The sequence below is a fragment of the Pogonomyrmex barbatus genome, unplaced genomic scaffold (genome assembly GCF_055798465.1).
Source record: "Pogonomyrmex barbatus isolate J1 unplaced genomic scaffold, ASM5579846v1 scaffold15, whole genome shotgun sequence".
In the NCBI taxonomy this organism is placed as follows: Eukaryota; Metazoa; Arthropoda; class Insecta; order Hymenoptera; family Formicidae; genus Pogonomyrmex; species Pogonomyrmex barbatus.
In genome coordinates, this window is record NW_028297111.1 from 6,801,905 (window position 1) to 6,828,935 (window position 27,031).

The following is a 27,031-nucleotide window of genomic DNA, read 5'->3' on the forward strand; positions in this document are numbered from 1 at the left end:
TGGAAGCGTCGTAACGGCGTATGAAAGCGTATGAAAGCGCCGCCGCCGTCGAGAGATCATCTATTTTTACACTCCGGTCCAGGATCCGGATGATAAAGCACTCTTGGAACTTTGTACCCCTCCCCCCTATTTATAAACACGGTGTTTGGCGAACGATAAACGTTGTTTTGTCCGCGGCAAGTCTGATTTTGAAAATCAAATCGATTGTTGATTCGTTTAGCATCGTTATGCGAGAGAATTGCCATTTAAATCGGACATTGCAAAAAAGAAAAAGGTACGTTGATTTAGTTTTTAGACACGAACGAAGAAAGTTGTCAATTATTTCACGAGAAAATCTTCGCGTTAAAATTAGAAATGCACATTCAACAAGAATATTGAAACACTCACATTTTATAATTACATTGCAGTAGATTCAATTAGAAACAATTACCAAAAGTTTCAATTATTTCTATTACAAACAATTTTGTACACGAATTCCTATTTAGAGGAAATTAATTTTCGAAAAATAATAACAGTAATAAGTTTATTGAATTCGGGAGGTGACAAAAAGTAATGTATGACAATATACAAGCGTTAATAAATAAAGAATGCCATAAATGACAGATAATTGATATGCTGTTTGATATCTGAGTAATAAATATAACTGAAGGCTAACATGTAGCATACGATAGCTACAAATATTATAAAAACATTATTTAATAAAAAATTAATGCAGATACCAATCTGTGCAATGGTGAATGCGTTGATGATTGGAAAATAAAACAGCAAGAGAATTTCCTAATTGTAAAATATAAATGAAATCCTTTTGTCGATCATACATTTATCGAATATGCTTCTGCGCATGTATTGTATGAATGTATGTGTTTAATGTATGTGTGTACACACACACACACACCCACACACCCACACACATAAAATATATATATAAATATAATAAAATATATATAAAATAAATTTATTATAAAATGTGCCATTTGCATATCTTTTCATGTCTCATCAGAGAAAAGAACTTCGTTTATACGGAACGTACGCTGTTATAGAATGAATGGCGTAAGATGACCTGGTTCGGCACGACGATCCAGCAAAACCTTCAGTATATTAATTAGTCAGGAAAGCCTGACGTATATACTGTGTGTACACTATGTTACGACTGGCACGCGATCGATCGCTCCGCATTGAGTACGCGTTGTGATAACGTACGCTTTCTCACTGCATTATGTACATCGATAGGCACACGCAATTACTTTATCATGGTACATGAGACTTATGGCTTCCCATTGAATTGGTTTAATCAAATCAGTTTATGTAGGTTACGGATTATGCGGCAGGATTCCTCAATATTCAATATCGAGGAATTCTAGAATTCGAAATAGAACGATTTGAACGATTTTTATCATCTCATATAAAATGTTGTTATCCTTTGACATTTTCAGATTTCTACAAAGCATATCTATTAATTATAAAAATCTACTTACGACAAAGTCGTAATTGAAGAACTTGTCGAGGACTAGATGATTAAAGCCTCAAGAAGGACTCAGAATTAACAAATTTAAAAAAATGATTTTAGCTTGCTTTTCTAAAAATTCCGAAACGTGATAATACGAAAAAACAAATTGCAGAGATCCGAATATAAAAGTTTAAACAAAATTTCAGGAATGTTAGACTAGGATTACTCGAGAAACTTCCAAATCCGGAGTGAACGTCGCGAGTCGAGTGTTTCGTTTATCTCTTGTCTCCTGAGAATGTAAGAAATCGAACGCGAATCGGTCACGTTTAAAGCTTTACGAATCGACGAACGGAGCGACATGTCGCTTATCGTTAAGCGGTGTCAGTTCCTGCGTCAGTTCGGCGTCCATAGTTATTTAAAGGCATCGCGTCTGAGTGCTCCCGAAATAGTGTGACGTGGCTGACGTGGTTTTGCGAGGCATCGGTACGAACGGTTCCTCCGCGCAAAGAGAGCGCAATATTCAATTTTGCCCATTCCATTACGAGATGAGAATGTTTAAATATTTATTATATTATTAAATCCGATTTCTAAATTAATTTGGTTAACGGCGGATATACGGCGGTTGATCAATTAGATATTAGCGCCTGGAGAAATTTTGGAAGTGTCACTCGATGATTGACGTGATTAATTGTGTTTCACTCGAGAACTGCTGATTCTAAAATATTTTCTGATTTTAATCTGACGTATAAGGAACATCGATAAATGTTAATCGAAACTTGTCAGTTTCGCTGTTCCTTAGTCTTCATTTGCAAGATCAAGTTTTAAATATAGCGTACGGTCGGTTGGATGACGATATTCAATTTTCCCGTCGTGTTCGGTCATGATTTTAGATTTCGCTCGCGAGCTGATAATAACTGCTTGCTGAGAGAGAGAACGGCTGACAAAAGTCCTGCTTACGTCTGTCATTTGGCTTTTATTAGAGAACCGAATATTCCCGACTAAATGAGAATCGAATCGGGATATTAATCCGCTCGATTATTTCGCCGTATTCTATTCCGTTGCATTCAAATGCGTTAGTCGGCAAGTAGCCGAAGATTAGCCTGGAGAGATTTGAATCGAGAGATTTGAAATGAGAGAAAGACGGTGCTTTTATCTGCTTGACAAGGCAGACATTGATTCGTTTCACCGCGCGATTTCACCAGGTTGAATTTGATAAATTCAAGGGTTTCGTCAGATGGCTTTCGACTATACCATCGATAAATCGCTCATGACCCATTCAAATCAATATCGCCCATGAGTTGCTCTTTATATTCATGAATCAACTATTTTTCTATAATTTCAACTTCAAGCCAATTTGAAATCAATATAAGCCTAAACGTCCGATAAATTGGCAACGGTTTGTTTTTATTATGTTTACCGTGTTTTTGGAAAGGGGATAAAATGATGATTTGAAAATTTTATGATTTTTCTTAATATTCTGATAATGTAAAAATAATAATCAATTTTTTTTAATGGCTGAAGCCATTTTTTTTAATGGCTTAGCCATTTATCCAGAAATTAAAAAACTGATTAAAATTTTTGTAAATGTATATTTTTTAAAAATGTCAATATCGTTATCTCTTACCCTTACAGAACAATTTTTAGCATGTGGTAAGATGATAAAAAGCCGTTAAGTTAAAAATGGATTTTTTATGGATGCAAAGGTTAACAAATTTTTTATGTACTGTTTTAATATTATATTTTTTAATAAAAAAATGAGAACATAAATAAGACAAAAGTATTATGTAATCTGAAAAAAATAACATTATTAAAGTAGTGAAACAAAAACACTTATATATATATCAAAATAAAATTATCAAATTAAAAACAGAACAAAAATAATTCATTTTGTCTACACATAACATTCGTCATCTCATTATCTATTTATTTATCTATTTTATAAATTGCAATGCACAAAATGAAAAATATTTATACATCATTATATACATTTTTAATTATATAATAATTATAGTTTTGTAAAAAAAGTGAAATTTGTGTATTTATTTCAATTATATAATACTTTATGAAAAAAAGACTGAAAAATTATAAATGCGGTTAAAACATTATAAATACTATTATACAACAGATTTGTATTATTATATTATTGTTATAAACAGATTAAAATTAATATAAATTATAAGAGATCATATCAAAAACTTTTAATATCAATGAATTGGCTATCAAATCTTTATTTATTATTAACTTAGGAAAATTAACACTTTATTATTTTTATCCCTTTCTCTTATACGCAATAGACTTCCCATAATCTTTGTTCAACGTTTATTTTACAACGTTTTTTTCAATTGATGATATTTAATGAATAAGAAGTTCATTTAGGGTAATTCGAAAAAACGAAACTGTCGATAATGTCTTTATATGTAGTTTTGTGTTATTTATATTGAAGATAATTAGAATTATTTATTAACGAGCCAACCATAAGATTAAACATTATTTGCTTATTTATGCAATTTTAATTTTTTATATTATTTTTATATTGATAATTATTAATTATATCATTTTTTAAATTTTTATCATAATAATTATTTCTAGCATTAAAATTATTTCATTATATTAAATAAAGAAATCTGACAGTTGTGAGGCAAGATATTTATATATACAATTCTATGAATTTTCATGACGTTTTGTACGGCTTAATCATTTCATAATCGCGCTGGATTCATAAAATTTCCTTGCATCCTTGATTAATCTAACGGAATAATACACGTATTAATGCAAATAAATTGTATAAAAGAAATTCGAATTGAAGAATAAAAGAAAGAGTACATGTTTGATTTGTAAAATAAAATAGTTGAGATGTACAAGAGTAAGAGTAATGTACAAGAATGTGCCGAAATTTAGCGCCATGCCTTTACGTTATCGTTAAAAAAACCGATAAATTTTCTCCGAAAGACAGAAAAAGATTTTGCTATCGCTATCGGCGATTTGCTATCGTTGAACGATCATTAGCGATTTTAAGTGTGTGAATTCGCTGAATTCGTCGTCCCGGAAAACGTTCTCTCGCGCGGAGACTGAAAGTCTCGTAATTCTTAAGGACACCAGGTATACAAAAGCGTATGCAAATAATTCCGTCATTGCACGACTCACTGCTCGCCTGTGAGTCAAGATCGCCGGGTCGGCGAGAGTTTCTACATCTTCGCGCGTTCAGGAGGAGCACTCGGCTCCGATCCTTCATTCTTCCCCACTGCATTTTCATCCGCTGTCGACCGTGTTCTTCCCGCCCTTGCAAGCTCTACACTCGATTCACCCTCCGCACTTTTGCCTTCAGCCGACGAGTACGTACGCTGTAACAGGACGAGATACCAAGCGCCATATGACTGAAGAACAGCTCGAGAACGGAAGAACAGCTTGAGAAATAAGGCCGATCAAGCCCGATAGCGCGGTCGGCCTCTTACGCGATCCTGCGGTGTCAATATTGACAAACCCCGGAATATTGGTCCTTGCGGTGGGACATCTCGAAGCGAGAGTCCTCGCGGCTGCAATGACCGTGTGACTCATTAGCAAACAGATTGTCCGATAATGGGGCCAAGCAAATCGATGAGCTTTGGATCTTGAGTCACGGGGCTTTGGGAGAGATTTAGAAAAAATTAAAATGTGCGTTTCGAACATTGAGGTCGTTATGTATAGAAATAAAATTACAAAATTCGCATGCACAAGTAAATTTGATAATATTTGATATCTTAAAGAAATCTATATATATATATATATATATATATATATATATATATATATATATATATATGATAAAAAGATAGACGAATTCGAAAGTTATTAATATAAATTCAACATCATTTAAATTTATAAATCTTTACGCTTAAGTGTAAACACTTGACATCCATAATTTAAACAAAATAAGGAAGAAATGGTGATTAGATTAGAGATGATTTTCAGTTTAATAAAGTTAGTAATAGTCTAATTATATTAAAGGAATTTTGCACGTTTGCAAAACTACAAAGCTAATAACGCGCAGTTTTTTTCTATTATTCCACTGAATGAGATCTATCGCCTTTGTAATTTTATTCTGTCTTTTTTAACGATGAGAACCCCTACTTATGAAGCGTGAAGTGCACCTTTGTCACGCTCCGTAAAGTGATACTTTCTCTGAGACCGTTCTGAAACCTTAACAAGATGTTATATGGTATACATTTAATTAAAGTAGCGCATTCCTTGAAGAATGTTTCTAAAAATATTAACTTAACTTGTATTGAAAAAAGCTTGTTACAAATTTTCATATTAACCATATAATATATAGATCATACAGTTTAAGAAAATTTATATATGTATGCAAGTTTCGCAAGTATGGAATTTCCAAATTTTCAATTCTTGTATCAAAGCTAAAGCATCTAAACTAAAAATTTTACTTTCTTGAACGGTGAACGGTCATAAAAAGATATGACCACGACGAAAAGAAAACAGAATTTTATTTTCTTTTATAACTAATGACACATGCACATCGAAGCATTTTCTTTTTTCTTTTAACCGTCTCTTGGAAATTTCAAAAATATTCAAAGAATAATTTCGCTTAAATGATAAAAAATTAAAAATTGTGAAATTATATATACGCAACACACCTAACACACCGGAGAATTACACATTTATTGAAAATATAGCAAACATATAACAAGGATCGCCATTGCTGGAACCGGATCAAGTTGAATCCTGAAGATCGAATGTCGTAGGTTAAGCGATGGCATGGATAAACTCGAGAAGTTACGATCGTAATCACGCGCGACGGCACATGAATAAGGCAAACATGCACTAATGAGTGTCGACAGGAATAAGCAGGCAAGAAGTTTCCGGTTGAAGAATCATGAATAATAATGGTCCTCTCGATTTGTCATTCGACAAATATAAATGCGGCGTATTTTCCGTGCTATTTTAAGCTCAGAATCCAGATGTTCCTCCCGGAAATAATCGACTGAATAATAAACGGTGAATAAATGATAAATAATAACGGTTAGGTGTCGCAATGTAATCAAACAACATTGGGATGAAGAATAGAATATTTTTAAAATTCGATGGCATTCACGCTTGAGAATTTGGGATACATAAGACGGACCGTTTGACAGATGTTTCCATCTGTTTTTTTACGGCCACTTCTGGTTTGGAGATTTTAATGACGTAGGGCGTGACATGTTCAACGAGTTGCGAAACTCTTAGACGAGCAACATGTTTCTAAATCCTAGCTCTCAAGTTAGCTCTCGAAGTTCGAGAAAGTTCCGTTTGAATCCAAGATTGTCGAGTTAACTTGCAATTTTTATCGCTCCGAGAACTTTGGTGTTCCTCTGGAGATAAGTCCCCTTTCTAACTAGTTTGAATACTTGATTGAGAGGTTCATCACTATTTACACGATGCTGAACGCAAAGATGTGAGTCGAGGAAATTTCCATCTCAAAGTTATCTCTTAACTAGAAGGTCATTGAATCAAGTTCAACGACCGCCTTTTGCTCTTCCCATTCTTTTTTAAAAAATAATTGCCTTGATCCACTAAGTCGCTACTTCCCACGTACTCAATTATCCGTCACGTCCTATTTCTACTTTGATATTGGCAACATTATTGATAAATTTGTTTCCAAAAAATCGCTTCACCGTGTCCTACTCGAAAAGCTAAAAATTTAAAAAACACATATCCATTTTTACCAATGTAGATTAACCTCGGTTTAATTTACTTTTTGCTTTTATCTAATTCTTCAAAAAAAAAAAAAAAAAAAAAAAAAAAGAAAACAGAAGTTAAGTTAAACTTAACTCAAAATTAATCTACATTGATAGATGTTAGACTTTTATCGAACGTGTTTATTGAACGTTGTGCTTGAATTATTCAGTCAATGAGAATCGCTTTCGTAGGAAGCATCCGCTATACTTGAATCTGCTATCTACTACAGTTGGCAATTGCGGTAAATTAAATGCAGAGTTCGCAAACGACCGCGATAAAAGGATGCATAAAGTACAAAGACGGTTGGCCGTCGATCATCCATCATAACTTGGACGAAACGCACTTGGGCTCCGTTTACGTTGTTATTATTCGGCGCAAGAGAGATTTCGTCCTCCGTAAATTCCGCGTCCGGCGGGCATGCATGTGCGACTGACGCTCTAATTCCTTAGTTAATTTCGCGGAGAAATCGATGACGGTCGACGGCTCGGATGGCTTAAGACCGAACTAATTTATCGCGAGCCTCTCCGTTGCATAACGTCGCGTGACCGGTAGATACGCCCGCGACCCATAAAGAGAACCGCGGAAACCGTTCGCAATTTTTTTGTCGTGCGACACGATACAACAAACGAGGCTTACGAGGTGTTTGCGATAAGCATGAGTTTTATGAACAGGAAAAAACATTTTTTCGTAACGTTTTTCTTCTTCTTCTTAACGAGAATACCGAGAGGTCGAATCAGGGGGGCTGAATTCGGGAGGCGGATAGAGGAGGATTAGAGGAAATTAAATTCCGGGATACGTTAACAAATTTTGCGCAGATTAATAGAACGATTAATGAAAATGAGATTTGATACAATCTCGACGTCTCCGATATCTCTAGTGATATGTGATAAATATTATGCACTTGAGAAGCTTGTACTATCTAATTTCGTATTATCTCGAAATAAGCCTTGGAGCGTAAACGTGAGAGACAAGCGCGAACATATATGTCGTAAGGTTTGTCGATAGATGAGTTCTATCCTACCCTAAGGCTCATCATTTATCGCCTGCCACTATGCCTAAGGGCCTGTGTTTTCAGGCGATAATATCACGATGATAACACACACGGTCACTGTGTCGACATCGTGGACGTCGCTTCCTTCCGCTTCGCGCTATCGGCGACGACGACGGCGACGACGACGGCGACGACTAAAAGGTTCGTTCCCGATTAGATAATGAAACGTACATCCACCGTGGTCTTCAGAGGCAAACTCCGTCGTTGGGACTTGATGCGCGATGTCCGACTGGTGTCGAATCGCCACGTCAGCGTACGATCGTTGACCAAATCGATACCTTCGAAGATTGCGAGAGGTCAAAGGACGTAAAGGCGAAAAAAACTGAACAAAGCGGAAACTTAGGAAGTGCAAGGGATAAAAAGGGAGACCGAATGGATTATTAAAGATTTTTTTTTTTTATAGAATGAATTTTAAAAGCTGAGAATGCCAAAAGAAGGTCCGAGAAGGAAAGTCAGTCCTGACGCGCGATTGATTATCCAAAGTGGAAAAGGTCGACCGCGATCAAACGGTCTTCATTTAACTCGAATCAACGTTAGATTCGACGACGTACATCGATTTTCTAGTGTAGAAGCGACAATCAAGTCTTAGCAGAAATTTATGTTGAATTAATGTGCAAATTTCACACTTCTTTCCGCAACTTTATTATTATTATTATTTTCTTTCTTTTTTTTTAATTCAAGTTCTTTTACGTTACCGTGTAATAAGCTCGATCGAAATGAAAGAGTTAAGACCGCGTGACGAATTCCACCTCGTTAACAATCGTGACCGTCGACCGGCGTATAAATTGCAAACTGCACACTCCTGCGCTCTCTAATTACGATCTCGGGGGGGAGGGGGAGGGGCGGTCCTAACGAGCTCGCGAGCGACGTCGTGATCGCTTTCATAAAGTCACTAGACTCCATTCCACAGGGAGGATCGAAATGCGATGTTGTGCGTGCATTCGCACGTGTTAGGATCAACCACCCATCTATTCGGTGTCTAATACCGTGAGAGCCACGAGAGGAAGTGCCCTTGTACTCTCTCTCTCTCTCTCTCTCTCTCCCCTCCCCCCCCTCCCACATAACGCAGAAAGTTTATTTAACCCTCGGATTGCATGACCTACCTCACATACGTGAGTAAAGCGCAAGTCATCGTGATCCACTTACTCATTTTAATTATTCACGCTTTTATCCTCCTGAGACCTAAGGGGCTATACCTTTAGTGTAATGGGAGGGGCAAGCTTGCTAGCGAGTTTTCGGGGCGAGAGAGGCGTTGGCAGGAATTACGGATATTGCTCGGACGAGAGGCGTTGCTGAATTAATGCACTAATATCCGTAATAATCTTTTTTTTTAACAATTTACTTATCTCAGGGTGCTGCGCTCGCGTTAAGCGTAAGATACTGATATAATGATAAATTTCCAAACTCTCGTGCGTGTCTCGTCATGCGCCTCTATATTCCGCTTCGTTGCCGTCGATCTGTCTCTGTGCCATTTCACGCTCAACATAGTTTCGCGAAAGCGCATCGCCGTACGATTTATCCGAATCTTTTTTCCACTTCCGGTAGCGTTCTTCTTGCGAAAACGACGAGAGTGCGAGAGGGCGCCGAGAGGGAAAAGCTATCTATCGACGCCGACATCCATCTCTCACATCTCCTTTCCTCTCGAGAGATGACGAGTTCACCTGTTATTTCGACGACGAAAAATTACTTTGCAGGGGCCGGGTGCGCGGGAAGAGGGCTCCCGGGGGGATGCGAAAGTAACAAGCGAGAAACTCGGGGGGCGAGGCTCAGAGGGCGAGGTTGTGCTGAAAAATTGAACGCACGAAGGAGGGCGCACATAAGCTCCGCGGCTGGCTTACGCGATGCGTAGCTCCTTATCCCAGTGTTTTGCGAAAGTGCCGGCCGAATAACTTTCGCATACGAGACCGTGTCGCTTCCGGCGACATTATTTCGCAGGAAGAACCTAAACTTTTCCTCCTCTCCTCGCACACTGAATGTCAGCTACGCGATTCTCTCTACTTACGCGAAATATACCTCGCGTACCTGGAAATGATGAACATGTCACATTTACCTCGCAATTTCCTTACCTGCCTCGTTATTACTGATATAAACATACAACGGAAGAAAACAAAGTTTTTTTTTTTTTTTTTTATTTTATTTAAAATGCGGAATAAGAATTTTACGCTCGTATCTTTTCTTAATGATAAACAGTTTGGCTCTTACTTTTAGTTAATTCAGGCACTGACTTTATGAACATTTATTTACACTCAATTGCATAAATGTGTGTCGAGATGAAATTGAAATTTGTGAAGTCTACTATCTAAAATTGCGATAAATACAATACGTTCCTTATTCCTAATTAATGTGAAATTGGCTTATGTTTTGTCTAGTTGCAGAAAAGGCGCATCTTACGGTGCGATAATACATTAAATTAACTCAGGTGGGATGTTGCCTGTTTAATCCTCGCAGGACTGGCGAAGAGGGATGTGACTGTCCTAATAGAGGTAGTTTTACCTTTATGACCGCTCTTAATGTCGGTCGTAATCTTGCTTGTACAATCGTTCACTTTATATACTTAGCGATCGCTTAATTGTGCTAATGTAGTTTTTATGCGACTGTGTCCCGTCACAAAATTATCACTAACATTGCCATTTCCGCAAATATTCCAATTTTCGGTGAGAACCGTCGAGAGAACGAAATTTTCCATGTACAAAAAGTGCCTGCGGTGTTAACGAATTCACCTTGAATTAGATTGAATTGGCGCAAGTAGCCGAGTGTAAAATTTGCCGAGCTCGGCGGAGAGACAGGTTTACGTTGTAACAATATTTTGAGAGCCGCGAATTTGTTATTAAGTCAAAGAATTGGAGTACTTTAAATAAGCAACTTTGCCTTGTAATCCCTCGGGCAATCCGCGGCAGTTATTTTTCAATGAAAATTGTATGCGGAACCATTAACTTTTTCGCGTTTCGAGCGCGAGGTAAAATCTTTATGGAGATCTATTCAATATTAATTGTATATTGATTTTGTTTGCCTCTCGTCCTTAATTCAGACTCGACGTAGCTACCCCTCGTAAATGAATAATCCCCCGATGCCGTTTACGGTTCGCGTCTCGCGTTTCCGCGAAAGACAGAGGGGCGTTCTAAATGAATCACCCGCTATATATTAACGTATGTACGTACGTGACGAGGCTCGTCAGCTACCTGGCCTGGTCAACGATGCTGGCTTGGTAAATCTCTTGCGGCGAACCGACCACGACCGGTCGGCATCTCGCACCGGAAATCTCGAAAGACCACAAATCGAGCCGGGTTTGCGGTCGATACTTCCGAAACACTTTCGCAAGGTGATACTCGAAATTTGCCATGACTACCTCTCGACGGCAGCCCGGAAACCGATATTCACTCGTAGATCTCTCGAACTCGTGCTTCGCCACTGATTCCGCCAACGTGCATATAGATTCTCTGTTTCTCGAGTCTCCAATTTTACAATTTGCCAGTGACGCGAACGGAAGACAGAATAAGACGGAAGCGAACGAAATGCAGATTTATAAAATTAGAGGCAGTTTCATATTTATTAATTAATTTTACAGGGTTTAATTAAGAACTCCTCCCTCTTTTTCCTCCCTTTTTTTTTTCATTGGAAATATTTTAAAGTGAATTAAATCCAAGAAAATTGCTATTTATTCATTTATTTGTCTAAAGTATAAATCGCGGATTTATACTTTATTCGCGTGTAGGATATTTTTTTATTAAATTAAAATTACGGATTTGCGGATTTCTCTGCCGAGAATCTTCCGTCGAGTCTAATCGATCCTTCGATTCTCGTTTCAGGGGATGGCAACGTAACATAGTTGCGGACTACTAGCCGGCACGAGCATGAACACGAACGGCAACGCGGTCGGGCAGGAAGGTGGTGCCGGTACCGATTATGGGGGTAACGAGGAGACGGCGGCCCTGCTGGGCAGGCCGCCGCCGCCGCCGGTCGTGGTAGCCGCGGCGTCTCAGGGCAAGCCGGTTCTCACGCGGCAGGATCGGGCGACCTTCCTAGTCGCCTCGCCGCAACTGTCCGTGTCCGGGCTTGGCGGCTCCGAGGAGAGCGGCACCAACGAGGACCCGGCTACCAGATCGGTACCGGACATCGAGCTTCACTGCCGGCTGGACGGCGAGCCGCAGCCGCAGCCGCCGGCGCCGCCGCCGCCGCCGCCGCCAGCGCCGCCGCAGATTCAGCAGCAGCAACAGCCGCAGCAGCAACAGCAGCCGCAGCCGCAGCCGCAGCTCCAGCAGCCGCAGGTGCAGCAGTCACAGTTGCAGGCGCAGCCGACATCCTACCGGTCGTCCAGGCAGTCGCATCAATATAGATGCAGGTGCGACCGAAGGGATTCCCTTGCGCCCACCTCGGCCCTTCATTTGGCCCGCAGCGTCTCCAGGTAAATCTAATAATGAACGAAATAGTAATGAAGATATAAATAATAAGTAAGAAGCGCTGCGTAATATAGAAGAAAGAGAGTATAAGTTACGCTACTTTGTAAAAGAAGTAAGTGATATTTCAGAAATCGTATGAGAAATAGAATGTAACACAGAATGATTTAATTTTTTTTTATTCAAAATCATTTTTTGTTTCCTTTTCTTACTTATTTTACTAAAATTTCCTAATAATTTAATATCGTATTCTGAACGTTACTTTTGTTATTCCCGAAATGCTAAATACAATAACCGATCTGCATTGCATAAACGTTTAGAAAAATTCGATACAACCTCCACTTTTTCTATCTCAAATAAAGATGATATAGATAAGTAAAAAATAGAACGTTTCAATGTCTGATCGTCAATGCGGCAGTAGCATTTATTTTTCATGAGTCGGCTGCCGTGCCGCGCGCTTTCGCATGTTCATTAATATGCGTGTATGGAAAAAATATAGTTCATCCATCCAGAAATGTAAAACGTAGTACATTTTTTTTTACATCTCCGCGTGGTTAATATTGAATGAGCAAATGCTGGATTGAAAAACGAAGCGTAGGAGTAAAAGAAGAAATTGTAAAACTATTACTGCTGCACGGGCACGTTAATGCTTTTTAACGAAAATTAGTAAATCCGCCGCTGCTATTTTAAACGACAATACGTAGAACGAAATAAAAAAAAAAAAAATGATTGATCCTTCCCCGTGCATATATCGCGGCATGCGTTAATAATGGTTTCGTACTTTTACTTTACTGCATTTGCATCGCATGACAAGCGTTAATCCGCGATAACTTAACACGTGTCGAAAGAAGGAAACCGGTAGCCGTGCGGCTTTAAACACGCATAGAAAGTTTCGACTCGTGTAATTGGCAAAGTTTAACTACTCCGCGAGCATTAGTCGACCAACGCCGTCATAAACTTGCGTTTGTATGTAATAGAATCGGAGCGAATAGTTCCCGACGGTTCTCGATGGGAAACGGGCATGAGACAGAAACTTGTTTTCCAAGTTTCCGATATTGCTTATTATTTTGTTATGCCGTATCTTCGTATCCGTATTATTTATTCATCGTTACGTATACTCTCGATATACCAAGACGATGTCCCAGGTGCGACATACACACACACACACACACACACACATATATATAGAAGATATTCTAGTACGCATACGTTTGGCTGTGCAATTTCAAAATTACTTACAGTATACATTTTTTTCGCGTCAAGAGGAAGGATCTTTAAAAGGCATCAGTTTGTCTCTTTTGCCGCGGAGGAAATATCTGGAACGACCGTTCCTGAATCAAGGAACCTTATGTTTACGAGAGCGTGAATTTTTATCTGGACCGCGATGAGAGCTGACTCTATTCGCGAAATGGCTGCGAATCGGCCACTTTCATCTAAGTGCGCCCGGCGATTCGCCAGGAATCGCCGTCTTTCCAGAAATGCGTCGCTCTCGGAAAAATGTGAAACGCCTTTGTTTCCTCGAGACCGTCCAGGCAGAAGGGGCTTTCTCTCTTTGCCGATTCGGGAAATTCCCGGCGAATTCGCTATCGCGAATTTCTAGGATCTGGTTCACCTGGGTTCATCTGGGTCAAAAGTTGAGCCGCGGAATTTTACGTTGTCCTGTAACCCCTTCGGAGGTTCTAGAAAACGTACACCGGGGATTACCACGGCACGAGCTAGAGCTATGGCATATAAAAAAATGGCATTGCCGACGTGGGAATTCCCGACGTGAAAATCGCGCCGTTGAGCCCTCTTCGAATCTTTTCATTTTACGCTGACCTTCCTAGCCGCTAGACCTTCCTGGCATTGTATCTACTTGATTGCTCTTAGTTAGCTAGTTACATTTATTAGACACTAAATTTATTTTCATTTTAATTTTTAGCAGATATATGTCGAATTGGAGACAATGAAACAATTTGCATATTATAAATAATGGAATAATTGGTGCGTGTTTTAAACATCAGTAATAACATGCAGAATACTAAAGAGTTAAAGTAGTTAAAAGTAAATTATTGGCAGTTACATTCTTACATAAAGTTAATAAGACTGCAATAAAAACAGATTGTAAGATTGTGAGAATAGCAAAACTTTAATCAATTCAAACTTTACTTGTTGAAGATTGTGTTGAAGCATTTATTCAAGGTTTTATGCACCTAGAAATTTATTATCGAAGATTTGTTTTGAAAGATTTGACATCAGCGCGCAAAATGCGTAACAGATTGTTGATAGATCGGCTGATACCGTATTGTAGCTAGTACACCGTATTGTAATTTTATGATATCGTATTCATTTATCAAGAAGGTTATGCTTTTGTAAACTCGTCTTTTATGTCTGTGACATAAAATAAGTATATCGAGAGTCATGAATAAAAGATCCATTGTTATTCGAAGAAGCCATTCAGAAGACAGGGGACTTCAGTTTTCATCGAAGGTCGAAGTGCGCGACAGTTAATGATATCTCTAGATGACAGGCCTTACCACGTGTCTTATAAGCCGAGGGCTCTTGAGTTAAGGAAGTTTTAGACAAAGAACCAAACATATTCCATCGATAAGATCGAATTACATCCAATCATTTGCCAGAATCTTGTGCGATAATTTTATCAACAATTTCGTGTATATATATTAAAAAAAAAAAAAAAAATAAAAAGAAGGTGCTAAGTGTATGTACAATGTACTTGTAACTACAAAAAATTATTAGAAAAAAAATGTTATTTTAATGCGTAAAGAATATTTTACAAAATATGTTGTTTTCATTATGAAAAAGAAATTATTCTGTAAAAATATTATCTTTAATTGAAAGAGTGTATTAAATTAGGAAAAAAATATTGTAGATGTTTCAATTTTCTAGAAAATGTAATGAGATGAAAAAATGCGCCAATTATAATTCCGATATTAAAATAAACGTATATCTATTATAAAAACACATAATATTTTAATGACATATAATATTTAAATATATAGTATTTTAATTATATAAATTTTAACTTTTAGCTGAATGCAATTATAATTACGGTATATCTATGTAATATTTTAGCACAAATATTTCTATAAAGAATTCTTCGAAATAGGAAAAATCGAGTATATATATATATGTATATGCTCGATGGAGTAAAAGAATATATTGTCTTTTTTGTGAAAAGATAATTTTTTATAATTATATCATTCTTTTCTACATAACATATTTGTAAGTAATATACAATCTAAAAAACATATAATATCTGCATTTTCAGATAAATGAAATTAAGGTTGCGTACAAATGTAGATATGTGAGTGTATGAAACTCGAGTGTATATGGATAGGAGGTATGGAGGTGTACAAACGTATGAAAATATGAGACGACAGATATGTGGGCGTATAGGAGATATAAGAATAAGTAAGTGTGGAGATACACGACTATGTTAAAGAATAAATATGTGAAATCATGCGAATGTGAAAGTGAGGAGATGTACAAATATGTAAAAGAGACTTCGTATGTGTGGATATACAAAAATATGAGTAGATGTATTTTGTTTATCAATCAAAAAATCGAAAGTTACCATCATTAAAGCCATCTAATGGTACAAAAGCAATTGTAATATCGTCATCAGAGATAATCAACGCGTTTCTTAATATGAAATTTATATAGGATGATTTATTTTAACCCATCCTGCCGAATATTTTGGAAACTGAGATCGACAGACAAAAATGTTTCGAACAAAAGTTGTATGATTTGAAGGGGAACATAAGACGGTGTCATTGGTTTAACCTTGAATAATTGTTTGAAAGTCACATGAAGGTCATCTTCAATTTCTTAAACGTAAACCCCTCATTGTTAATTGCATATTCTTGTAGTTTATCTTGAGAGTTTTTCAAAATATCACAATAAAGTATTTTCTATTAAGTATTTTTTGAATTATAAGATGAATACATCGTTGCATATTGCAAATTTTTATTTTTTTTAAGCAGCAACTATGTATATTCTTTATATCAATTGATTTATCTCATTATTCTGTGCATAAAAATATTAAGATATAGTTGCTAAAAAATGAATAGTTTACGAAATATTTTATATTTTATGCCAAATTGTATATCAAATTCAAATTCCGATACTTAATAAAGAAATACTTTATTATAATGTTTTGAAAAGCTCTCGAAGTAAATTAGAAGAATATGCAATGTACAATGGGGGTTTCCATTTAAGAAATTAAAAGTGACCTTTAAACTATCCAAGGTTAAACCAATGACACCATCCCTCTTCAAATCATACAACTTTTGTCTAAAACATTTTTGTCTGGTTAATTTTCAAGATATTCGACTAGATGGATTAAAATGAATCTTGTATATTTCAATTTTGCATGTCGCATGCATGCATCAATATCTCCGTCCGTAGAATGGTAGAAAAGTAATAAAAAATAATAAAAGTAATAAAATTTTTTTGATGCAATTTGAATCCAAATTATTAATTAAATGTATTAAGAATTTGAACAGTTTAGTCGTTTCTGAGATTCAATAGTGTCAGGTACTTGCACGTGATCGATTCGCGTAAAAATACATAGTCGTGAAACGCACACTTAGCGCAAAGTATTATCAGTATCTTAATATTTTAGAAAGAAATATATCCGTAGAAATACCACATTTATCATCTTGATTGTCTTTACTTTCTTTAGACGATCGAATTGATTTTATTGATTCTATATTTATTTAAAATATGAAGAAATTGAAATTACATTACAATTACAATAACATTAACAATTTATTAAGCAATTAAATGATTGCAAATGTATGTTTTGATTAAAGTACAATTAAAATTAAATGAAATTTTATTGGTTGTTTATTGTAATTCAGAAAATTAGTTTATAGTTTTAGTTTTGAAAATTAATTAACAAGTTTGTAACGTTGCTTATAATTTAAAAGTTATTTCGGCGGTTCCTCAGTTTCACATAATAATTATTCCTCGTATTTGTAGATGATAAATACCTTTGAGATACCAATTGCACGTTATCAATTTGGCGGTGAAGCAGTTCTCAGTGAAATTAATCCACGGACGAGTGGGCCATGTGCAATATCGGATCATGTATTTGAGACTATCAGTTTAACTTTATAGTCCACGCCAGCCGTGAAACTATATCAACCGTACAATTTTCAGACACTATAAACGACATGAGAGCAGCCATATCGTGGCAATTATTATATTTTAGAATCTGGTTTCTCTCGTTTTTCTCTCCATTTAATATTCTTTGATGTCAGCTTGATATTAATCATATTAAAAAAAAGTCAGTAGCTAAGTATTAACTTACGCTCAATATTAATACATTCAAAAACAAAAAGTTGAAGAAACATCTTCAGCAAATGAGAACGGTGCAATATTGAAGATAAAAGTTAATTTTATTTTTTTTCTACTGTAGAAATAAAATGAAAAGACAAAAATTAATGGAGCTTCCTAACAATAGAAATTAAACAACCGATTATTAACATTAACTCTTTGAAGAACAAGAAAAGACTAGGAATATATCTGTAGCGCGTGTTACATTTTCATTCTTGTTCTTTCTCTGATATTTATTATGAAAATTTATACTTAACATTGCTTATTTCTCTTCATTCGCTTCATTTCTCTTCATCGCTTATTTATCTTAAATTTATCTCGAAAGTGCGATTAGCGATTACTTTGTCGGTCGCCAGCGAAGTTTCTTTTTCCGAAAAACTACTGGCTACTAACTGCCGAAGAGGCGTTTCGATAAACGAGTCAAATAAAGTTCTCAACCGGGTTAAAGTTGCTCGGGGAAACGCTTGCTTTGCGAGAAGAGGAAATTGAATTTTAGGCGAATTGAACTTTCGGAATTTGTGTGTATGTGTAACGTGTAACGTGTAACGTGTAACGTGTAACGTGTGTCTGTAAAAACCGCATATAATGTTTTCTGTTTCCAAAGAGAGAGCGTGAAGAGCGGCCATCACTGCTGCCCGTGTCAGGCGCCGCCGCCGCCGGTGTTGATCACCACGTCGCCCAACGCCCGCATAATACGGCAGAGCTCGCAGCCGGAAGCGTCCGCGTGCTGTTGCTCCGGCTGTTGCTGCCCGCTGCACACCGGTGCGGCACCGAGCGCCGCCTCGCTGCGGCAGCTCCGCGAGCCCGGCGACGGGATCGCCGGCATCGCCGCGGACTCACTGCGGATCAATGGTGGCATACGACAGTTCCGGCAGGTAAGCCGCGACCTCACCGTCTTGCCGTCTCCCGAGTTGTTTGTCGTTGTTTGTCGCGGCACAACCTGCCGCCCATTGTGCAAGAATACCGCATACATCTCCATTTAAAGTTGAAAGGTGGTGCCAAATATTGTCTTTATTTTCTTCGAAAACTAAAAAAAAAAAAAAAAAGAAAAAACAAGAAACGAATTACTTTTATATTCGAGGCTACTTTTGTCCAATATAGGTAAATCTTCTGAATAGACTCAACTTGGACTCAAGTTGACGAAGCTCATTCGATTTGAATTTTTGCGAAATGATGAAAGTATCAATCTTATATTTCAGTCTATTTAAAAAAAAAAAAAAAACGAGTTTTGAATTAATTGACATTTTGAAATTAATTAACAACATTAAATACATGTTATATATGTTATCTGTAACGAACATTTAATACTACGTTGAAACCGATAAAATTTGTATTGTACCTGAGAACGAAATGAGAAAAAAATCAGTTAATTAAATATTGCAATTAACAACAATCTTAATCGAGGGAGTTTGTCCTATAGTATTAACGTATTTTATTTCCAACCAACATTTCGTGGGTAAATGATATAATCGTGCGAAACATGGTATGAATATACAATTATGCGAATTACTAGAGCAGAACAGAGCGAACGAGTGTAAGTTTGTATATCGAGTAGAGCGTGATGTAATAGCTCCCTCGAGATTTTAAATTTGCGTTCGAATTCGAGGCAGATGTTTAATATATATCACGTCGCCATTATGTGCGATGTTGCAGTTGGTATTCTTACATCGTGGACGGCGTCACCTGTGCTGCATAGCACCGCTGAATCCTCCCATACGTGTTTCCATTTGTCCGTTTCTCTGTCTTTTTCTCCTTCGTGTTCCGTTTATTTCCATTTCCCTCTATTGACTTTGTTAGTTCTGAGAAGAAGAAGAAGAAGAAGAAGAAGAAGAAGGAAAGGTTGTACTTAATTGGCAAACGATTTTGTTGAATGAGAGAAAAAGCAAACGCGAGGGAGGAGTGTCTATTGCTGTCTGCCCAAATGTAAACTAGAAATGACATCCAATAGAGGCGCTCTAACAATTTTCTCTCGGAGATTCTTTAAATTTCTTTTAGATTTCTTGCTCCCTTTTTTTCGTTCTAGATCTCTTTCGAATTTCCATTGGTTGCTTTCATTATGGAAATACTTTATATAACTTTACGAATTTTTACAACCAAAAGCAGCTTCAAGGAGAGAGCTAAAAAGAACTCGTAAATCTTTGAAATCTAAAAGATTCGTCGAATAATGATATAATAAAGATTACAATTACAATTACAATTTTAGTATTTTAGTAAACGATCTTGATTTCTCTTTCTCTTTCTCTCGCTTCTGTTCTTTTAGCTTATCCTTCGTTGCTCTTCATGGTTTTCTCGCATGCTTTTCCTCTGCGTGCTTTTCTTCTCGTCTCCTCTAGTGTATCATTGTTTTACTATCAAGTTGTTCAACTCCTTTATTGGTGTTTCCACACTCGTTCCTGTTCGACGTCATGGCTGTGTTCGTGGTGTCGTTTATGTGTCTTGTAACGTTTCGTTTCTCTTTTATTGTTCGTTCAAACTCATCCCGCTCTCCTACGGGAGATAGATTTCTTCCCTCTTCGTTCTCCAATGCGTCCCATCCCCATTCTCTTTTCACCTCGTTGCTGAGATTTTACCGGCGTAGGCCCGGCGGAATCGTAAAAGCGCGTCGCATCGAGGAAATATATGTAGTGTCAAAGTAGGTTCTATGAGATCGGAGCATATAGTGTGTGTGTGTGTGTGTGTGTGTGTGAGCTTTACAAAACAATGAATTTGCGTTGCTTCCATCATAAAAAAGGCTCGTGACGACTGTTTCTATTCTGATCTCGTTGTTATCCGCTGAAGGCTTGGTGGTTTATCACAGCATGCGACAAGGGTTGTTTGTTGAGGTTTCATGTGCCTCTTTCGTTTTGATTTTATTAGGTTGCTTTTTTAGTTTCAATGTGCAACTACAGTTCCATTGTTTCATAGTAGTTTCAAATCTTCATCAAAACATCAGTACAACATCAGATGCGTAAAATTTGTAATTTACAGATCTCTAAATTCGATAATTCAAAGATAATTCTCGTTTGAAAACTTATAAAGATAAGAATTTGCGGATTTAATAATTCAGTGATTCGATGAATTTAAATATTTCGAGGATTTATTGATTTTTTTTTGAATCACGACATTTATAATTCGATATTCGAGAAAACATCTAAAAATAAATTAATTCTACGAACGTATTCGTAAAAAAGCAAGAATTTAAGAATCCAAAGATTAAGGATTTTGCAAATTGGAAGTTATATAAAATTAAAAAAATTTTTTCATTAAAAATATTTGCATTTAGATCTTTCGATTTGTAGCTAATAGTATAAGTTAATGATTTGCCACGGAAGATACAAGTCTGCAAAGTAACCCTTATCGATGGAACTCCGCCTTCCGCCACCTGGCGGAGGGTGAAAAGAACCGAATAGAGAACTACCCTTAAACGATAGCTAGAGAATACCGGCGGAGAATATAACCTTCGTTTGTGCTCGACGTTCGATATCTTGCTTGTTGGATTTTTTGTTTCGTCGTAGAATCCTGACGTAATACAGATGGCAGTCTTTGTAAAAACAATTCTCTCGAAGGGATTACTGAGTTTGACTTGCGGCACCTTAATCCCTTTTGGACTACAAATATACTTTGTGGAGCTTGTTTCTCATTTTTTTAAATCTACAGCGAGAAGATATCTAAAAAAAGAAAAGCAATTAAATATGTCTTATATAATAAGGATTAACATATCATACTTTCTAACGAAAAATATCTAACTAAATGATTTCTCTGGAAAAAATAAAATTATATATTGCTCTTTTTACATTTTTGAAATAAGGAATATATGGTCTGCAAATCAATATTTTTTACGTTTCTAAATATTACAACGTTGAATATCATTTCATATATAAGCATTAATTGTCCTTAATCAAATCTAACATTAAATTTCTTTTAATAGAACCTCGCACTCGTAATTTGCACTTTTCTGGGACACACCGTGCGCATCAGCCTTGTTCTATTTTTTCTCTAGCTACTTTCATAATTTGCTTAGAGTTTTAGAGTGGAAATCCTCTCTCGGACGAGAGAGCGCAAACCAAAATTTCCGTCGTCATTAAACGAGATTCGTGTCATATGAGAAAGAGGACGAGACGAGACCGGGGGGGGGAGGGGGCGAGGGTGGCGGAAGCGGTTCTCGCGACATTGTTAGTTTAATTATGTCTCCTTGGCGCATGGAAACGCGCCTGCGGGCTGAGACTCCCGTCGACGTTTTTGGCTGATCGCCAACCAGGGTACGTCCTCATGCATGCCATGGAGCTACGACGAGAACCCCTTGACATTTTCCACGAGTTGAGTAATCGCTGGGAAATACGGAGCTGGCCAATCGAATGTACACACGATATCTGTACGTATATAGTATACGAGGGATGCGTGTGATACCGTTGTACGTACAAACGTATTCAATCAAACAACCCTATGTTGTTTCAATCGGCATCGTCGTTGTTCCGTTATTTTCGAATATTCGAAAAATCTAAAAATTCTTCGCACGTGAAATATTTTATCATTTATTTTCATGTCAGTCTCATTTATAAATATTTATATTCTAGTTATACAAGTTATACAAGTACCAAAATTATTCGCGCAGAATACAATTGTTTTTTTTCCGATGCGGTGTTTTAAAATGGATGTTTCGTCAATTTTGATACAAAAATAATGACAGAATCTAACGTTTTTGTTTAATCGTGAAAGGATTAAGAGGAGGATATGAAGAGAAATGAAAATGTCAGTGTTCGGAACAGCCTGTTCGTGTAACGATGCTTTGCGTTCTGATTACACGCGGACGATTGCAGTCGCATATCTTTTCTTTCACTCATTATCATGTTTTTAATTATTACAAATTTAGACGCGTGGGTAGTAGTTTTTTCCGCGGAAGCGAAAATCATATTTTCATATGGAATCGTGTTACTCTTTAAATGCGATGTCTCCGCGATTTTCACGTTTGGATTTTGTTTCTTTTTCGTATCGTCGCTTTTATAAAATTGTTCACATTGCAAATGTCGTTTTAATCTAGTTATGTGAATATGCACCAGTTTGTTATATTTATTTATTTTTATTTATTTCTTTACTTTGTTATTTATTTATCTGACATGTATCGTGTATTTTTTTGGAAAGTTAATCGCAAATTTCTTCTTGTACAGTTTTTTATTTCGCAATTATAATATATAATTATAATATCTTTTGGAAAATATATGAATACTATTAATAAAATGTTTTTAATGTAATACTGAATGTTATATATTTTTTTTAATTTAATTGAATTGATGTAAAATTACAGATCAATATAGATTATAACTTACAATACAATGTTATATTTTAATATTATAATTTATTCATTGTTAAAATAAATTTCTTAAAAGTTCATTTTTTTGCCAGATGGAACGCTAGTGATACATACTTTTCAATACGTTTATTCAAATTAAAATAGAATTGTGAATTAAATTATAATATTTTTATACGAGTGATAATTTTTCGAATAAATATTTTAAAATTATAAGTTTGAAATTCAAACAGTAAACAACTTTAGGCGAACACGTGCGAGATACAGATCTGCAACTCGCAGTGAATATTATGCGGCCGGCGCACATTGTTGTAATTGGATATGTAATACAGAAGAATTTTCTTCTTTTGCTTAGCGAGGGGAAAAAAAATATCTTCAAAATGGTCCGAGGCACGAGATTTTTGCTGATCCTAACGAACCAAGCACTTACGCGATTACACATGATTATAAGTTACTTAGTTGCGTTTAAATTCGTGTATCTCATCGTCACAAATTACTTTAATCGTTTAAGTAGATTGGATTACTTTTAGGTTCGTAAGTGAACTTCAGCTCGCCGACACGAATTCGTAGAGGATATCTTTCGTGCGAGAAAAATTTTATTTTTTTTTTAATTGAACGATTAGATTTAATCTTTCGAGGAATAGTTGTTGTTAATTGCGAACTTCCTGATGTAATAGCACTTTAATAGTATTAGTATTTCGAGGAAACTCACTTAAACGAAATTTTCCCTGCGGTTTAATTGCGGTTAAATGTGAATAACGTTTGGAAGTCCTTATTTGAAATTTCCTAGCTTCTTCCCTCTAATAAAGAAATCGATCGCGAATTAATCGAAGGAGTGGCGAATGAATGGGAGACAGCGATTCGCATATTAATCTTCATTAATGAAGAATTAATCATTAAGCAACCATAGAAAATGAGATAACGTAAGCGCAACTTGAGGATACTTGAAGCTCAACTTGTTCCAAGAGTATCGCGGGAAACTTCAGCATTGGTTTTCTATCTGTCTCGGGAACGCTCCTCTCATTATGCGGGATTAAACACAGCTCTGCCCGCAAGTCTCTGGGACCTGAATCTGAATCTTTCATTGCGCGTTCCGCATATATTAGCTTTACGGAACTTTTAATTTCGCGCCCGTCCCGTAAGGATAATAGCTGGCATTTGCATAAGGATAACTCTCAGCCGTTTCGCGTCCCGAACTATTCCACGAGATCACCGACGTGGACAGCCACGTGTCCTTAATCGATGGAAAAATACTGTCCGGGAGTGTAAGACGTAAGATAAATTTTCCTCCCGAGAACCGAGATGATTTGAAATATAAATTACTTCTCTTTAATTAGCGACAACAACTACGCGCTGTTTACGATTTAATCAGTCATCATTAATCTGAAAACAAAAAAAAACTAAATTGAAAATTGATCGTGCCGGTTTATCTTGCTATATCTTATCTTCTAGTAAGTATAGTTTATTACGTCAGCCTTATATGGTTATATCACCATGGTCATTAATCTGAATTAATTTAGTTCATGTCCTAATAACAAGGTTGTTTTCTCTCGAGACGCGTTACGTGCAAAGAAGTCGAACGAAGAAATATTACGATCGGAGCTCTCGATAGGATTTGCGGGCTGCCATTTCATACTCACTCCTGAGTGGTAAATTGCCGTGCTACTTTTCCCTTCTTCGGCGGATCGCTTTCGAATTGCAACGGCCATTGCGGAGAACGAGTGCCGTTCCACCCGCGCTTCTTTTCATATTCTCTCGCACTCGCAACTTCATCGAACACACGATTGGTCTCGGAAGGTCCTCTTTCCCGCTCGTAAGAAAACTTCGGAAACGCTCGCCTAGCAATTTCGCGACAAGCTATAATAAGAACTTCGTCGCGAGGCGAATGGACAGTCGGTAATTAGCAAGGCGCGGCTAATTAAGCGGAGGGAAACTTAATCAATGTCTTGGTTTTCTTCGTTCTGGGCGCAGTTTTATTACGCGCGTTAATTCCGCGCGCTTTGCGGCAAGTCGTCGGTAAACGGAGAAGAGTTGGCAATAATTTTTCATCCCCGAGCATACTGCGAATATTAATTCTGACAAAGATAAAATGTCAGCGGAATTATTTGTACAGGGAGGAGATTAATTATTTATTTAAAATTTAGGAAATGCTTTTATGCGGGTATTACGCGGAAAATGCGGATTAAATTACGTTAAACGCTTTTATAGCTGCAAATAAAGATAGTAAGGATTATCTTCGTGAAATCCAATTTTGATCGTCCGCAAAAACATATATAATTGGATGTCGAGTTTTCTTACAACCCAAATTGATCGCCCTGCCTCTCAGCTCTGAAAAAAGACTCCGAATAGTGATAAAAAAAAAATAGTGATTCGGTCCCCTTCGATAAAGATATCAAATCTTAGAAAAAGACTCACAGAATGATTTCTCGCGAATGTTATTCGAGTCTTTTCATTTGGATGTTTCCGATTGTGAAATAAGTAGCATAACAGTGGTTATTCTTTATTCTGTATTCTCTTTCTTCTATATTCCTTTTCTTCGTTTCCTTTAAAAAGTGAAATACCTTTACATCAATAATTATTTATATACATGAATAATCTTATTCAATTGATTTATTATTAATCATTCATCAAAACAAGTGAAAGTGGTGAGATTTTATCAGGAAATTTTAATAATTTAAATTTTTTAAATTTTAATGAAAGTTTGTGTGTGTGTGTGTGTGTGTGTGTGTGTGTGTGTGTGTGTGTGTGTGTATGCACACACACACAATGTTTACTTAACATATAATGCTAAAATTTGAGGACATATGAAAATGTGTGTTTTTTTTTATAATATATACTGTATATATAATATATACTGTATTCTGCATCAGATTAGATTCTCGATTTGAAAAAAGCACGGTGGTCTCACGATGGTTTTACATGATAACATAACTGAGTTCTCACTGAATTTCCATGCTGTCACAGTTGATGGATTTAATTCAAAACCAACTTTGCTCTTCCGACGTGCAAAGAGTTAATCGCCAGCCCTCCGTCTCACGCACGAGCGGCGGTTTTCAGCTGGCACGGAAATGGCGCACCGCCGATAAGATTAGAGGCGCCAATCCGTTAATCCGTCGTTATCCAGCATATCCAGAGTATCCAACATCGTAGATCTGTACGACGCAGCGGAACCTCAGGTTTTCCGCGAACGTATTTCTCATCCTTGACTTCTTTGCGTGGATCAATCGGTTTGCCATTTCCAGAACAATCTCTTCGACGCAGATTCCGCAGATTATCCCCTTTCTCTCTCTCTCTCTCTCTCTCTCTCTCTCTCTCTCTCTCTTTCTTTCTTCCATTTTCTTTCCTTCAACCCCCAACGAGCGTCTCCGAGCGCTCTCCTCAGCGTTCGTCGTTTGTTTCGTCCCTCGAACCAAGCACAAACAATCGAATCTTTAGTCTAGCCCAGTCTTTAGTGTTAGCAACCCTTTAGGCCAGCTTACACAAAGTCAGCGGAGAGGCAAATCCGATGTGAAGATCACTTGTTGTTCGCTCCTCGAAACTAGCAGCTGGTTAGAATTGGCGTGTACGTGAGAGCTTCAGCAGCATCCGAGAACACAGGCAACGCCTGATGGCGATGAAACAATCCTTCGAGTCTTTGACAGAGATTAAGAGCGATGGTAAGGATTCTCGAGGGTGATACACCGAGCCGAACAAATATCGATGACATTGGGACGAACTTCTCTCTCGGACAAATCGAGACTTGCTGACTTGCTTACTGATCTCGCGAGCGTTCGTTCGAACGAGTCAAGTAGGAGACGGTTAGGGAG

General features: G+C 37.0%; 1 protein-coding gene across 4 annotated transcripts in view; it reads left to right on the forward strand.

The window, feature by feature from the left end:
- Positions 1 to 27,031, forward strand: part of SK (small conductance calcium-activated potassium channel) — a 142,818-nt gene that overhangs the window by 25,270 nt on the left and 90,517 nt on the right. For 3 of the 4 annotated variants that reach the window (XM_089073562.1, XM_089073564.1, XM_089073565.1), the window contains exons 2-3: positions 12,014 to 12,609; positions 18,546 to 18,816. In XM_089073562.1, the coding sequence (XP_088929688.1) occupies positions 12,059 to 12,609; positions 18,546 to 18,816 (822 nt within the window). In that variant the 5' untranslated portion in view covers positions 12,014 to 12,058. Of the gene's footprint in view, positions 1 to 10,576; positions 10,691 to 12,013; positions 12,610 to 18,545; positions 18,817 to 27,031 lie in introns of all 4 variants that reach the window. The other variant, XM_089073563.1, reaches the window with a different exon arrangement.